The sequence below is a fragment of the Panthera uncia genome, chromosome B1 (genome assembly GCF_023721935.1).
Source record: "Panthera uncia isolate 11264 chromosome B1, Puncia_PCG_1.0, whole genome shotgun sequence".
Taxonomy (NCBI): domain Eukaryota; kingdom Metazoa; phylum Chordata; class Mammalia; order Carnivora; family Felidae; genus Panthera; species Panthera uncia.
In genome coordinates, this window is record NC_064811.1 from 31,891,900 (window position 1) to 31,904,610 (window position 12,711).

The 12,711-nt window shown below is 37.2% G+C and overlaps 2 protein-coding genes across 2 annotated transcripts in view; one reads left to right on the forward strand and one right to left on the reverse strand.

The window, feature by feature from the left end:
* The window catches only part of RPL9 (ribosomal protein L9), a 457,174-nt gene that overhangs the window by 203,264 nt on the left and 241,199 nt on the right, over positions 1-12,711 (reverse strand). The window lies entirely within an intron of this gene.
* Positions 1-12,711, forward strand: part of WDR19 (WD repeat domain 19) — a 111,283-nt gene that overhangs the window by 1,794 nt on the left and 96,778 nt on the right. Inside the window, exons 2-4 of the mRNA XM_049631991.1 lie at positions 694-785; positions 1,316-1,381; positions 3,218-3,343. Coding sequence (XP_049487948.1) covers positions 694-785; positions 1,316-1,381; positions 3,218-3,343 — 284 coding nt within the window. The remainder of the gene's footprint in view (positions 1-693; positions 786-1,315; positions 1,382-3,217; positions 3,344-12,711) is intronic.

Consider the following 12,711-nt stretch of genomic DNA (forward strand, 5'->3'; position numbering starts at 1 on the left):
CTTGAAATGTGTATGTATTCTATATTTACAACACATCTAAATTCATACTACCTACATTTCAAGCCCTTAATAAAATTTCAAGTCCACCTGTGGTTTGTGGCTTCCATATTGGATACCCCAGTTCTTGACTAAGTGAAAAGAAAGGCTTCTCAGCTGATACACTGTCCACCCAATAGCAAAATTAAGCACTTAATGATGAAGTAAGTATAACTAATGGGTAAAGGAAGAAAATAATTTTGAATGAAGGATAGACATTTGTATTTTTATCACGCTTAAGATTTTTTAAATGGTAGTTTTGTTAAGTTTAAAAACTCCATGCCATGCTAAACTCCACTTAGCTAATGATTATTAGCTAAATTCAAGTTTAAGTTATTTTACTCTTTAACATATAAAACATTAAAATTATAATTTTCATGAAATTAATATTCAAAACATTTAAAACCAAATTTTATAACTGCTTTCCTATGTGTACTAAGGTCCATACTTTAACAGCCAAAGTGTGGAAATTTTTTGATTGGTTGGTTGATCTGATTAGTCATTTTGTTTGTTATATTATTGACTTTTTCTGGATAAGTTCTAACAATAAGCCTTTACCATCCTGAATTCTACTGTTTTCATGATCGTGTTTTGGTGTCTTTGACCAACCCTTAATTGTATGTTTTGAAAATATAAAAATTGCGTTTGCCTTTTTAGCGTGTTTTCTCACTGATAGAAAGGACTGGGCTTGGCACACCAATACAATTCACCTGGCAAAAAACATCAGGAAACTACCTTGCAGTAACAGGGTAAGAAATCAATGAATGCTTTAAGTAAATCATCCTGACTTCAGAGGCTTGTATGCCTGTATTATCACACCATTTGTTTAGTAGAAGTTCTTGTATGGTGGTTGTACAGTGGGAAAAGTAATACATTCATCTTCATTAACATCACAGTTCAGGGGCGCCTGGATGGCTCAGTTGGTTAAGCATCAGGCTTTTGGGTTTTGGCTCAGGTCATGATCTCACAGTTTGTGAGTTTGAGCCCGACTTTGGGCTCTGCACTGATGGTGGAGAGCCTGCTTGGGATTGTCTGTCTCTCCTCTCTCTCTGTCCTTCCCCTGCTCTCTCTCTCACTCTCTCTCTCAAAAATAAATAAATAAACCTAAAAAAAAATCACAGTTCATAAAATCTTTTCCCTGGTAATAACTTTGTAGGTACAAATTATGAAACTGTCATGAGAGATCACTGAAATCACTTGAATGGCAGCTTAATTTTTTTAATGTATATAAATAAAAAGAAACACTTAGATTATGTTTTTGTGTTCTAATTGCTTTTAGAGCTGATCATATTGTGAAAATCTTTGATCGCCATGGTCAGAAAAGAAGTGAAATTAACTTACCTGGGTAAGTACAGAGGTGGGTCAAAAACTTTTTCAAGCTTTGTTTCCTAAAAGATAAAAACAGTATTGCCTTAAAACTATAATCAAATAGAATTTTACCACATATATATAATCTGTATCTCCTCTTTTGCTGTTTTTATGGCAAAGAGATTTTTTTATACATAAGTTGTTAGTAAAACATGTAAACAGATAGAGTTGATATTTATAACCTCCATACATTCACAGGGAAGCCTTAAAGTATAATTATAAATGAGTCTATATGGAAGAATACTTATTTAATTATAAATAAGCCTGTGTGTGTGTGTGTGTGTGTGTATAGGCAGAGAAGATAAATCCACATCCCTATAGCATTTCACAAATTGTTGGAAAATAGTTACTTTCCACATACTTTTTAAATGACAAAGACATTCTGTTTTCAGGAAATCATTCTAGATTACACAAAATATAACTTAAGCATTTTTGATGATTCTTTGTAAATTACCTGTATTATTTTGTTGATAGTCTCAATGGTTATTAAGGTGTGTAGAGTTCCTCATCTAAATGGTCTTATGCTGCCATGCTTTTTAAATTCATGTCTGTTTTCTGTGGTTTACTGCCACCATCTTTGCAAAGGTTGTTTTACTTCCGTTGGTCTCTGACAGCCTTTCCCACCTCCTTCTCTGCCCCACTCACCTGATGCCACCATTTTGGTGTTTCCCATCGCCTCTTAACTGTTGCTTTTGTTTTCTATATTATGGAAAACAGAAGCCAAAATAGTTGTAATTATGTCTAAAAACAAAAAGGCACTTAGTAAGGACCTTCTTTGAGTAAATTGTATGGGGTTTTTGCATGATCTCTGTGACCTCTATTGGTTATATGTTAGCTATATATATATTTTTTTACCTCTGAATTATTTTGCTGTATTTATCATAGTTAAATTCAACTGACAGAGGATCTGCAGATAAATAAAATAGCTTTATGTATTGCCTTTGTTAGATGATTTTATAAAAAATTTGAAAGCTTCCCTCTTCCAAACTCCCCTAATCTCTGAAAATATTAGAGAAAATTAATTTTGAAGAATAAAGTGTTTGAAATAATTGTCTTAACTATAAAACTGAGTATGGCTTAGCCGATATCCAAGAGCAGAGTCTCAAAATGAAAATCAGAGAAGAAAAAGTTAATTCTCAAGGAAGTTTTTGAATTATGATAAACACTTTGGAATAATTTTCAATTGTAACATTTTTAAAAAAGCATTTCCTGTTTATAACTTTTGTCATTTTAATCAAATCACTCTAATTCTGTTATAATATAAAATGAAAATAACATTTCTTACCACTTCAAAATCCAGTTTTTCCATTATTTGCAATCCCACATCTACCCAACCTTGATCTGTTTTATACCCAATTTGTGTAGATATAACTTCATTTTTTATCAGTACCTTCTCTTTCTCTGTAAATCTGAAGTGACCTGTTGACATTTGGTCATACAAATTACCTCTTGATTCCAGATGTGATTTCTTTGTAGAGGTACTTGATGAGTTTGTCTTACCAAAAGGCCAGGTTCTTTATAGGATCTAAGAAAAATCTGCTAACTTACTATGTGTAATTATATTTAATGTAGTATATATAAATTATATTTAAAATAGAATTTAAATTCTTCCCATTCTCTCAATAACAACAAAAATTTTAACTTAGTGTAATCTAAGCAGTGAATAGTGAATTGTATTTCTCACTTTAGAAAGTTTATGACCTATTCAAAGTACATTGGTCTTGCTATAAATAAAAATCACAAATAGATTTTTAAATTTCTTTCCCTTGCTGTAAGAAAATGTATAGTGATATTTTGCTTTCTTTTTTAAAAGTAACTGTGTTGCTATGGATTGGGATAAAGATGGAGATATCCTAGCAGTGATTGCAGAGAAATCTAGTTGCATTTATCTATGGGATGCCAACACAAATAAAACCAGCCAGTTAGACAGTGGCATGAGGTAAGAATAACTTTTTTATTTTAAATCTTCACTTAGAAATATGATTATTTGGAGGCACCTGGGTGTCCAACTCTTGGTTTCAGCTCAGATTATGATCTCATGGTTCATGGGTTTGAGCCCTATGTCAGGCTTTGTGCTGATGGCACAGAGCCTGCTTGAGATTCTGTCTCCCTCTCTCTGCTCTTCCCCAGCTCATGCACATGCATGCGCGTGCGCTCTCTCTCTCTCTCTCTCTCAAAATAAAAAAGAAAGAAATATGATTATTTGTAGGTTTGATACTAACAATACTTACTGCTATCATTATAAAAATGCATTTGTGAGTTATTATGAAAGAAAGTTCATTTATTTTTTATTGTTACATATAATTCTATTGATTTTGCCCAATTAGAGTAAAACTGTTATAATTGTAAAATATAAATAGCTTCTTAAGAAGTTGCTTTCTATGGAACAGACTAAAATGTACAAAGATGAGACAAAATATCTGAAAAATCTGGAGATAGGATTGGCCGCAGGCATGGCTGGATCTAGGGGTTCTAGTGATGCAATCAAGACTCTAGCTCTTAGCTCTTCCTTTCTCTGTATTGACTTATTCTAAATCAGACTGTTTCCATGGCTACTGCCAGCTATTGACTTACATTATATAATTCACAGCAAGTTATGCCAAAGAGAAGAGCATATCCCATCACATTACCCTGTCCACTCAGTTACTCAAAAGGTCCCTGAGTAGGGTACACAGTGCTATGGGATTGAAAATCCTACCAGGTGAAGAGTGGGATGAAAGGTGGGACAGTTCCCAAATGGAAAATACATTTGGAAAACAGAATGAATTACAGGTCTCTGCTAAAATAGAAACCATTTTGACATATGGAAAATCAAATTTTATTTACAACTGAAACTTGGTAGTTCAACCTTCAACAAGTTGCTTAACCTCTCTCTAAATCCCAAGTTCTTCTTTTATATGGAACGGGTATAGTAATAATATCTGCCTCATGGTGTCATGTGGCATGCAGGTAGGCCACACACACACTATAAGACTATAAATTTCCAATTTACCAAGGAATAATAATAACCCAGAGGAAGAAAGGTGGCCATGCAGAACAAGACCAAAGGTAACCTTAGCATAGTTTTCCTTTCCCTCAAAATTGACTCATGAGGTGTGCATTCACAGTTGATATTGTCTGCCCATTATAAAGTCTTAACATTTCTTGCTCTGTCCTTTTACACTTGGGGTATGCATCACTTTTCAAAAGATTTGAAGTACTTTCTGTTCTTCCATTCAAGAGAATATTTATAAACATCAAGTACTGGTTCTTGAACCAAATTCAGCATCAGTGAGTCCACATTCTCTCCTGAAGAAAAAAGCATAATTTCCAGTGTTTCAGACTGGTGTATGTTCCTCTGCTGTCTATCTTCCCACAGATTCATTTCCTCATATCATCTCAGAGTTGTGAGGTTTAATTGTGTGTCATGCCTGGGCATGAAACCAAGAACTGAGTGAATGGTGGATGTTACTGTAATTATCATTAAGGTGGAACCAATTAAATATTAGTTAATATTTAATGTCTAAAGGTACTATTTAGCTTGCTCACAATTCTTTCTGTTCATGTTTTCTAAAAAGCAGACTCCCAAAGAGGATTGAGTGTATGAGATTTATTATAAGAAATAACTGTGGGGGAACCTTGAGGGGGCAGGTTAGAAGAGCCACCAGACCACAGTGCATATCTGACCCTTGTGAAGTGGAGAGGGAAGGAAGAAAGGTTAGGTAGAAATGTCTTAGACTGCAGCTCAGTTCTAAGAAAGGTCAGCTAGGCCTCTGGGGAGACTTTAAGCCAAAGTAACCCATCAGAGAAATCCTGTGTCTCCTGGGAATGGGCCTCAACAGTATCTGTGTCCACTCAGTTGCTCTCTGGAAGTAGCCTGTGGGAGGGCATGGGCCCCAGCAGATTGAGGTGATGGATTCCAGTGCCAAGCATCTGGGGACATTGGTCAGTTACACTTTCCATAGCTGGGGATCTGAGAGACATTCTCACAGCTGTCATGCCTGCTTAAACATTAAGAGAAACATGCATATTGATCTTTTAAAAATATATGCTTAATACATGAAACCCAGCAGCCTGGTATATTAGTACTTCTTATTAGAAATAATTAAAGAAAACAATTTTAAGTTTATTTATTTTTTTAGAGAGAGAGACAGCATGAGCAGGGTAGGAATAGAGAGAGAGGGAGAGAGAGAATCCCAAGCAGGCTCCTCACTGTCAGTGCAGAGTCTGATTCAGGGCTCAAATTCACATACCCTGAGATCATGACCTGAACCAAAATCAAGAATTGGATGCACAACCGACTGAGCCACCCAGGTGCCCCCAGAAGTAATTTTTTTAACTACAATTTAATGTTTTTAGTTGTAACAATAGAAGGATGTAGTAAACGTACATCCTTCTATTGTTACAACTAACTTTTTATATACTTTAGGTGAACTTTTGTCTCCTAGGTATCAAATGTTCTTGAAACCAGTGTTATTTTCTGCAGTGAATGGCCTATCAGTGGTTCTCAAACTTTAGGTGCATCAGAGTGCTTATTAAAGCACAGATAGTTGGGCACCAGAGTTTCTCACTCAGTAGGTCTGGGGTAGGATCAGAGAAGTGGCATTTCTGAAGTTCCCAGATGCTGCTGCTGGTCCTGTGATTGCATTTTCAGGACCACTTTTCTATACCCATTGTGATTTCTTTCCTCAATATATGGAGAGGAGTCTACTACTTTCCAAGGAGTCCTGATTCCATGTAGTAAAGAATTATATAAAAGTTCAACCAGTAGATCCTAGAATGTACATAAGAACTGGTGGTAGGCAAATGTGCTTTCTACCTCTTTCTAAGTGAGCTACCCTTGATAGTGACAGAGTTGGGAGAGACAGAGAATAACAGTGGAATAGGAGAACCCTAGGCTCACCTTGTTCCATGAATAGAACTAGATAACTATCAAAACATCCTAAATACCCCAGAAATCGACCTGAAGACTGACAGAACAGACTCTACAACTAAAGGGAGAGAAGAGGCCACATTGAAAAAGATAGGAAGTGTGGAGACATGGTTTAGTGGAGAAATGGATCCTGGCTGCTGTGAAGGGGAAGGAGCGTGGTCATGGAGAAGGGCAACTGAGAGAGGAGCATATAGGGGAATGCACAAGGAGAACATTTCCCCAAAGCCATTGGCTTGGAAAATGAGAAGGGCTGACTTTCATGAGTTCTTGCAACCAATGGGGCTTAAAGCCTGGAGTCTTGAAGGTCAACAGGCTTCACTAGGATAGAGCCTAGAGGGTACTGCCCTGCTCCTTGAGAGAAGGCAGGTAAACAACCTGGGGCATACAGCATGGCAACAGCAATCTGAAGAGAGACTGGGCCACAAAATTGGGAGATCATTTGCTCTTCTTAGAGCATGTCCCCGAGAGACAGCATTCACGGAGATACATCTCCAGGAACAAAGGAACTGGTCAGTGCCATTTCTCTCTCCACAGCATAAACACAGTCACCTGTGGAAGCAGTGCAGCATGGATACTGGCTGCCTAACTTATATTAAGCACCCCCTGTGCTCCAGTGGAACTGCTTTTCTCAATCACACTTCAGTCCCAGTGTGGCAGGGCACTCCCCCAGAAGACCATCACAAACCTCTGCCCACACCGTGTCTCCTAAGCAGAGAGTGCTGCAGGGCCTCAGTTCTGGTGGAAGTAGTGACAGGTCTCATTTCACAAGCAGACTAAAACTTGCCACATCAGATCAGGGACCAAACATTGTGCATAGAAGTCAAGCAGAGCCCTGCAGATGACTCACTGAAAGACAGGGCAGCCAAAACACAACAGCACAGTGCATGCACACACACTGGAAGCACTCCCTGAAGCACCAGGACCTGAGTGCCATGTGATGTCTTCTTTATAAGACCATTAGTTTCAGGAACAGAAGACTTAACTGGCTTTAATAGCACACAAAAGGAGGCAGAGACTTAGAAAAAAATGAGAAGACAAGGAATTTATCCCAAACAAAAGAACAAGATAAGGTCACGGCCAGAGATCTAAGTGAGATAGATATAAATAACATGCCTGATGGAGAATTTAAAGCAACAATCATAAGGATACTCACTGGGCTTGAGAAAAGAAGACATCAGTGAGACCCATCCCACAGAGACAAAAGAGTTAAAAAAAAAAAGAATCAGATGAAGAGTGTGATAAATGAGATTAGAAACACACTGGACAACAGGCTGGAAGACTGAGAGGGACAAATCAGTGACCTAGAAGACAAAGTAATGGAAAGTAATGAAGCTGAACAAAAGAAAGAAGAGTTATACAACATGATAATAGACTTGGGGAGCTCAGTGACTCCATCAGATATAATAACATTCCCATTATAGAAGTCCCAGAAGAAGAAAAGAGACAAAAGGGGGCAAAAAATGTATTTGAAGAAATAATGGCTGAAAACTTACCTAATCTGGGGAAGGAAACAGGCATCTAGATCCAGAGGCACAAAGAACTCCCATCAAAACCAACCAAAGCAGGCCTAATCCAAGACATACTGTAATTAAATTGCAAAATATAATGATAAAGAAAAGATATTGAAGGCAGCAAGACAAAAGTCCTTAACTTGCAAGGAAAAACCCATAAGGCTAGCAGAAGATTTTTCAACAGAAATTTGGCAAGCTAGAAGCGAGTGCATGATATCTTCAAAGTGCCGAACAGGAGGAGCACCTGGGTGGCTCTGTCGGGTAAGCATCCAACTTCAGCCCAGGTCATGATCTTGCAGTTCAGGAGTTCAAGCCCTGCATCAGGCTCTGTGCTGACAGCTGAGAGCCTGGAGCCTGCTTTGGATTCTGTGTTTTCCACTCTCTCTGCCCTCCCCCCACTTGCACTCTGTCTCTCTCTTTCAAAAATAAATAAGCATTTAAAAATTTTTTAAAAAATTGCTAAGTGCTGAACAGGAAAAATCTGCAGCCAAGAATACTCTGTCCAGCAAGTCTATCATTTAAAATAGAAGGAGAGATAGAAAATTTCCCAAACAAAACTAAAGGAGTTCGTGACAACTAAGCCAGCCCAGTGAGAAATATTAAAAGGACTCTTTGAATGGAAAGGAGAAACCAAAAGTGACAGTACAAAGACAGGAAACACAAAAACAGTAAAAATGAACATTTCTGTAAAAAAATCAGTCAAGGAACTCACAAAAAAAGGATATAAGATATAATAACATATACCTAAAACTTGGGGAGGAGAGGAGAAAAGAATGGGTTAAAATTTAATCAACCATCAACTTAATATAGACTGCTATTTGCAAAAGAGGTTTTATACAAACCTAATGGTAACAGTATATCAAATACCACTAATAAACATGCAAAGAATAAAGAAATCCAAATATATCACTAAAGAAAATCAGCAAAACATGAAAGAGGGAAAGACAAGAAAGAATCAGAAAATCTCCAGAAACAATTACAAAACAAGTAATAAAATGACAATAAATAACACAACTATCATAAATTACTGTGAATGTAAATGGACTAAATGCTCCAATCAAAAGACATAGGATGTTATGGGGCGCCTGGGTGGCTAAGTCAGGTAAGCATCCAACTCTTGATTTCAGCTCAAGTCATAATCTCACAGTTTGTGGGATCTAGCTCCACATCAGCCTCTATGTTAACAGCGTGGAGTGTACTTGGGATTCTTCTCTCCCTCTCTGCCCCTCCCCTGCTTGCATGTGTGCACTCTCTCAAAATAAACATTAAGAAAAAAAAGACATAGGATGTCAGAATGGATAAAAAAGCAAGACCCATCTATATGCTGCATATAAGAGACTCATTTTAGACCTCAACATATCTGCAGATTGCAAGTGAGGGGATGGAGAAACACTTATCATGCAAATGGGTGTCAAAAGAAAGAGTAGCAATACTTTTATCAGACAAACTAGACTTTATTTATAATTTTTTAAAATGTTTATTTTTGAGAAATAGAGCTACAGCGTGAGTGGGGCTGGGGTGGACAGAGAGGGAGAAACAGAATCCGAAGCAGACTCCAGGGTCTGAGCTGTCAGCAGAGAGCCCAATGCAGGGCTTGAATTCCTGAACCACGAGATCATGACCTGAGCTGAAGTCAGACACTTAACTAAGACACCCAGGCACCCCTAGGCAAACTAGACTTTAAAACAAAGACTGTAACAAGAGACAAAGAAGGACCCTATATAATAATAAAGGGGACAATCCAATAAGATTTAACAATTATAAATATTTGTGCACCCAGCATGGGAGCACACAAATATATATAACAATTAATAGCAAATATAGAGGAACTAATCGATAATAACACAATAATAGTAGGGGACTTTAACACTCCACTTACATCAATGGATCATCAAAAAAATTTTTAATGTGAGGGAGGAAGACAGGGAATCTGAGTGGGCTCTGTGCTGCCAGTACAAAGCCTGATGTAGGGCCCAAACCCATTAGCCCTAAGATCATGACCTGAGCCAAAGTGAGACACTCAGCCAACCTAGCCATCCAGGCACCCCAAAGGACAGATCATCTAAACAAAAAGTCAAAAAGGAAACAATGGCTTAGAATGACCAGATGGACTTAACAGATATATTCAGAATATTCCATCCTGAAATAGCAGAATACATATTCTTTCAAGTGCACATGGCACATTCTCCAGAATACAGAATATATTAGGTCACAAAATGGGCCTCAACATATACAAGAAGACTGAAGTCTTACCACGTACCTTTTCTGATCACAATGCTGTGAAACTAGAAGTCAGCACAAGAAAAAATTTGGAAAGACAACAAATACATGGAGATTAAATAACATGCTACTAAACAATGAATTGGTCAACCAGGAAATAAAAGAAATAAAAAAAGCACATGGAAACAAATCAAATTGGAAACAAAATGGTGTAAAACTTTGGGATGCAGCAAAAGTGGTCCTAAGAGGAAAGTATATAATAATCCAGGTGTACCTCAAGAAGCAAGAAAAACCTTAAATAACCTAACCTTACACCTAGCGGAAGCTAGAAAAAAGAACAATAAATGAAGCCTAAAGCCAGCATAAGGAAAGAAATAATAAAGATTAGAGCAGAAATAAATGATGTAGAAACTAAAAAAAAAACACAAAAAACAAAAACAATGGAACAGAGCAATGAAAGCAAGAGCTGATTCTGTGAGAAAAATAAATAAAATTTATAAACCTTCAGCCAAAGTTACCAAAAAGAAAAGAGAAAGGGCCCAAATAAGTGAAATCACACATGAGAGAGGGGAAATAACAACTAACACCAGAGAAATACAAACAATTATAAGAGAATATTATGAAAAACTATATGCCATCAAATTGGACAAGCTAGAAGAAATGGTTAAATTGTTAGAAACATATAAATTACCAAAACTGAAACAGGAAGAAATAGAAAACTTGAACAAACTGATAACCAGCGAAGAAACTGAACCAGCAATTTAAAGATTCCCAACCAACAAAAGTCCAGGACCAGATGGCTTCACAGGCAAATTCTAGAAAGTATTTAAAGAGGACTTATGGCCTAGTCTTGTCAAACTATTTCAGAAAAATAGAAAAGGAAGGAAAACTTCTAAGTTCATTCTATGAGGCCAACATTCTTTTGATACCAAAACCAGATAAAGATTCCACTAAAAAAGAGAACTATAGGCCAATATCCCTGATCAACATGGATGCAAAAATTCTCAATAAAATACTAGCTAACTGAATTCAACAAAACATTAAAAAAATTATTCACCATGATCAAGTGGGAACTATTCCTGGGTTGTAAGGATAGTATTTGCAAATCAATCAATATGATACATCACATCAATAAGAGAAGGGATACGAACCATATGGTTGTTTCAATAGATGCAGAAAAAGCATTTGAGAAAGAACAACATCCATTCGTGATAAAAATGCTCAACAAAGTAGGCTTAGAGGAAACATACCTCATAATAAAGGCCACATATGAAAAACCCACAGCTAACATCCTCTTCCATGGGGAAAAACTGAGAGCCTTTCCCCCAAAAGTCGGGAGCAAGACAAGGATGTCTACTCTCAAACTTTTTTTTTTTTTAATTTTTTCAATGTTTATGTTTGAGAGACAGAGACAGAGCTTGAGTAGGAAAGGGGCAGAGAGGGAGGGAGACACAATCCAAAGCAGGCTCCAGGCTCTGAGCTGTCAGCACAGAGCCTGATGTGGGGCTCAAACCCACAAACTATGAGATCATGACCTGAGCTGAAGTGGACACTTAACCAACTGAGCCACCCAGGTGCCCCTACTCTCACCACTTTTATTCAACATAGTACTGGAAATCCTAGTCACAAAAATCAGACAATAGAAAGAAATAAAAGGCATTTAAATCAATAAGGAAAGAGTAAACGTTCCATTATTTGCAGATGACAAGGTACTATGTATAGAAAATCTGAAAGACTCCAAAAAATTGCTAGAAATGATACACGAATTCAGTAAAGTTGCCAGATATAAAATCAATGTACAGAAATTGGTCACATTTCTGTACACCAATAATGAAGCAGAAGAGAAATTAAGGAATCAATACCATTTACAATTGCACCAAAATCCTAGATACCTAGGAATAAACCCAAGAGATGAAACACCTGTACTCTGGAAGCTATAGAACACTTCAGAAAGACATTGAAAATGACACAAAGAAATGGAACATTCCATGCACATGGATTGGAAGAACAAATATTGTTAAAATGTCCATACTCCCCAAAGGAATCTACACATTTAATGCAATCTGTATCAAAATACCACCACCAATTTCACAGAGCTAGAACAAACAATCCTAAAATTCGTGTGGAACCACAAGAGACCCTGAATAGCCAACCTTGAAATAGAACAGCAAAGCTGGTGGCATCACAATTCTGGACTTCAAGCTATATTACAAAGCTGTAATCATCAAGACAGTATGGTGCTGGCACAAAAAAATACACATAGATCAATGGAACAGAATTGAAAACCCAGAAATGAACCCACGATTATATGATTAATTAATCTTCAACAAAGCAGGAAAAAATGCCCAGTGGGAAAAAGACAGTGTCTTCAACCAGTGGTGTTGGGAAAACTTGGATAGCCACATGCAAAAGAATGAAGCTTGACAACTTTCTTACACCATATGCAAAAATAAATTCAAAATGGATTAAAGACCTAAATGTGAGACCTGAAACCATAAGCATCCTAGAAGACAGCACAGGCAGTAACTTCTTTGACATCTGCTGCTGCACCTTTTTTTTTTTAATTTGAGAGAGAGAGTGTGTGTGAGAGTGCATGGGGGAGGGGCAGAGGGAAAAGGAGAGAGAGAATCTTAAGCAGGCTCCACGCCCAGTACAGAGCCCAAC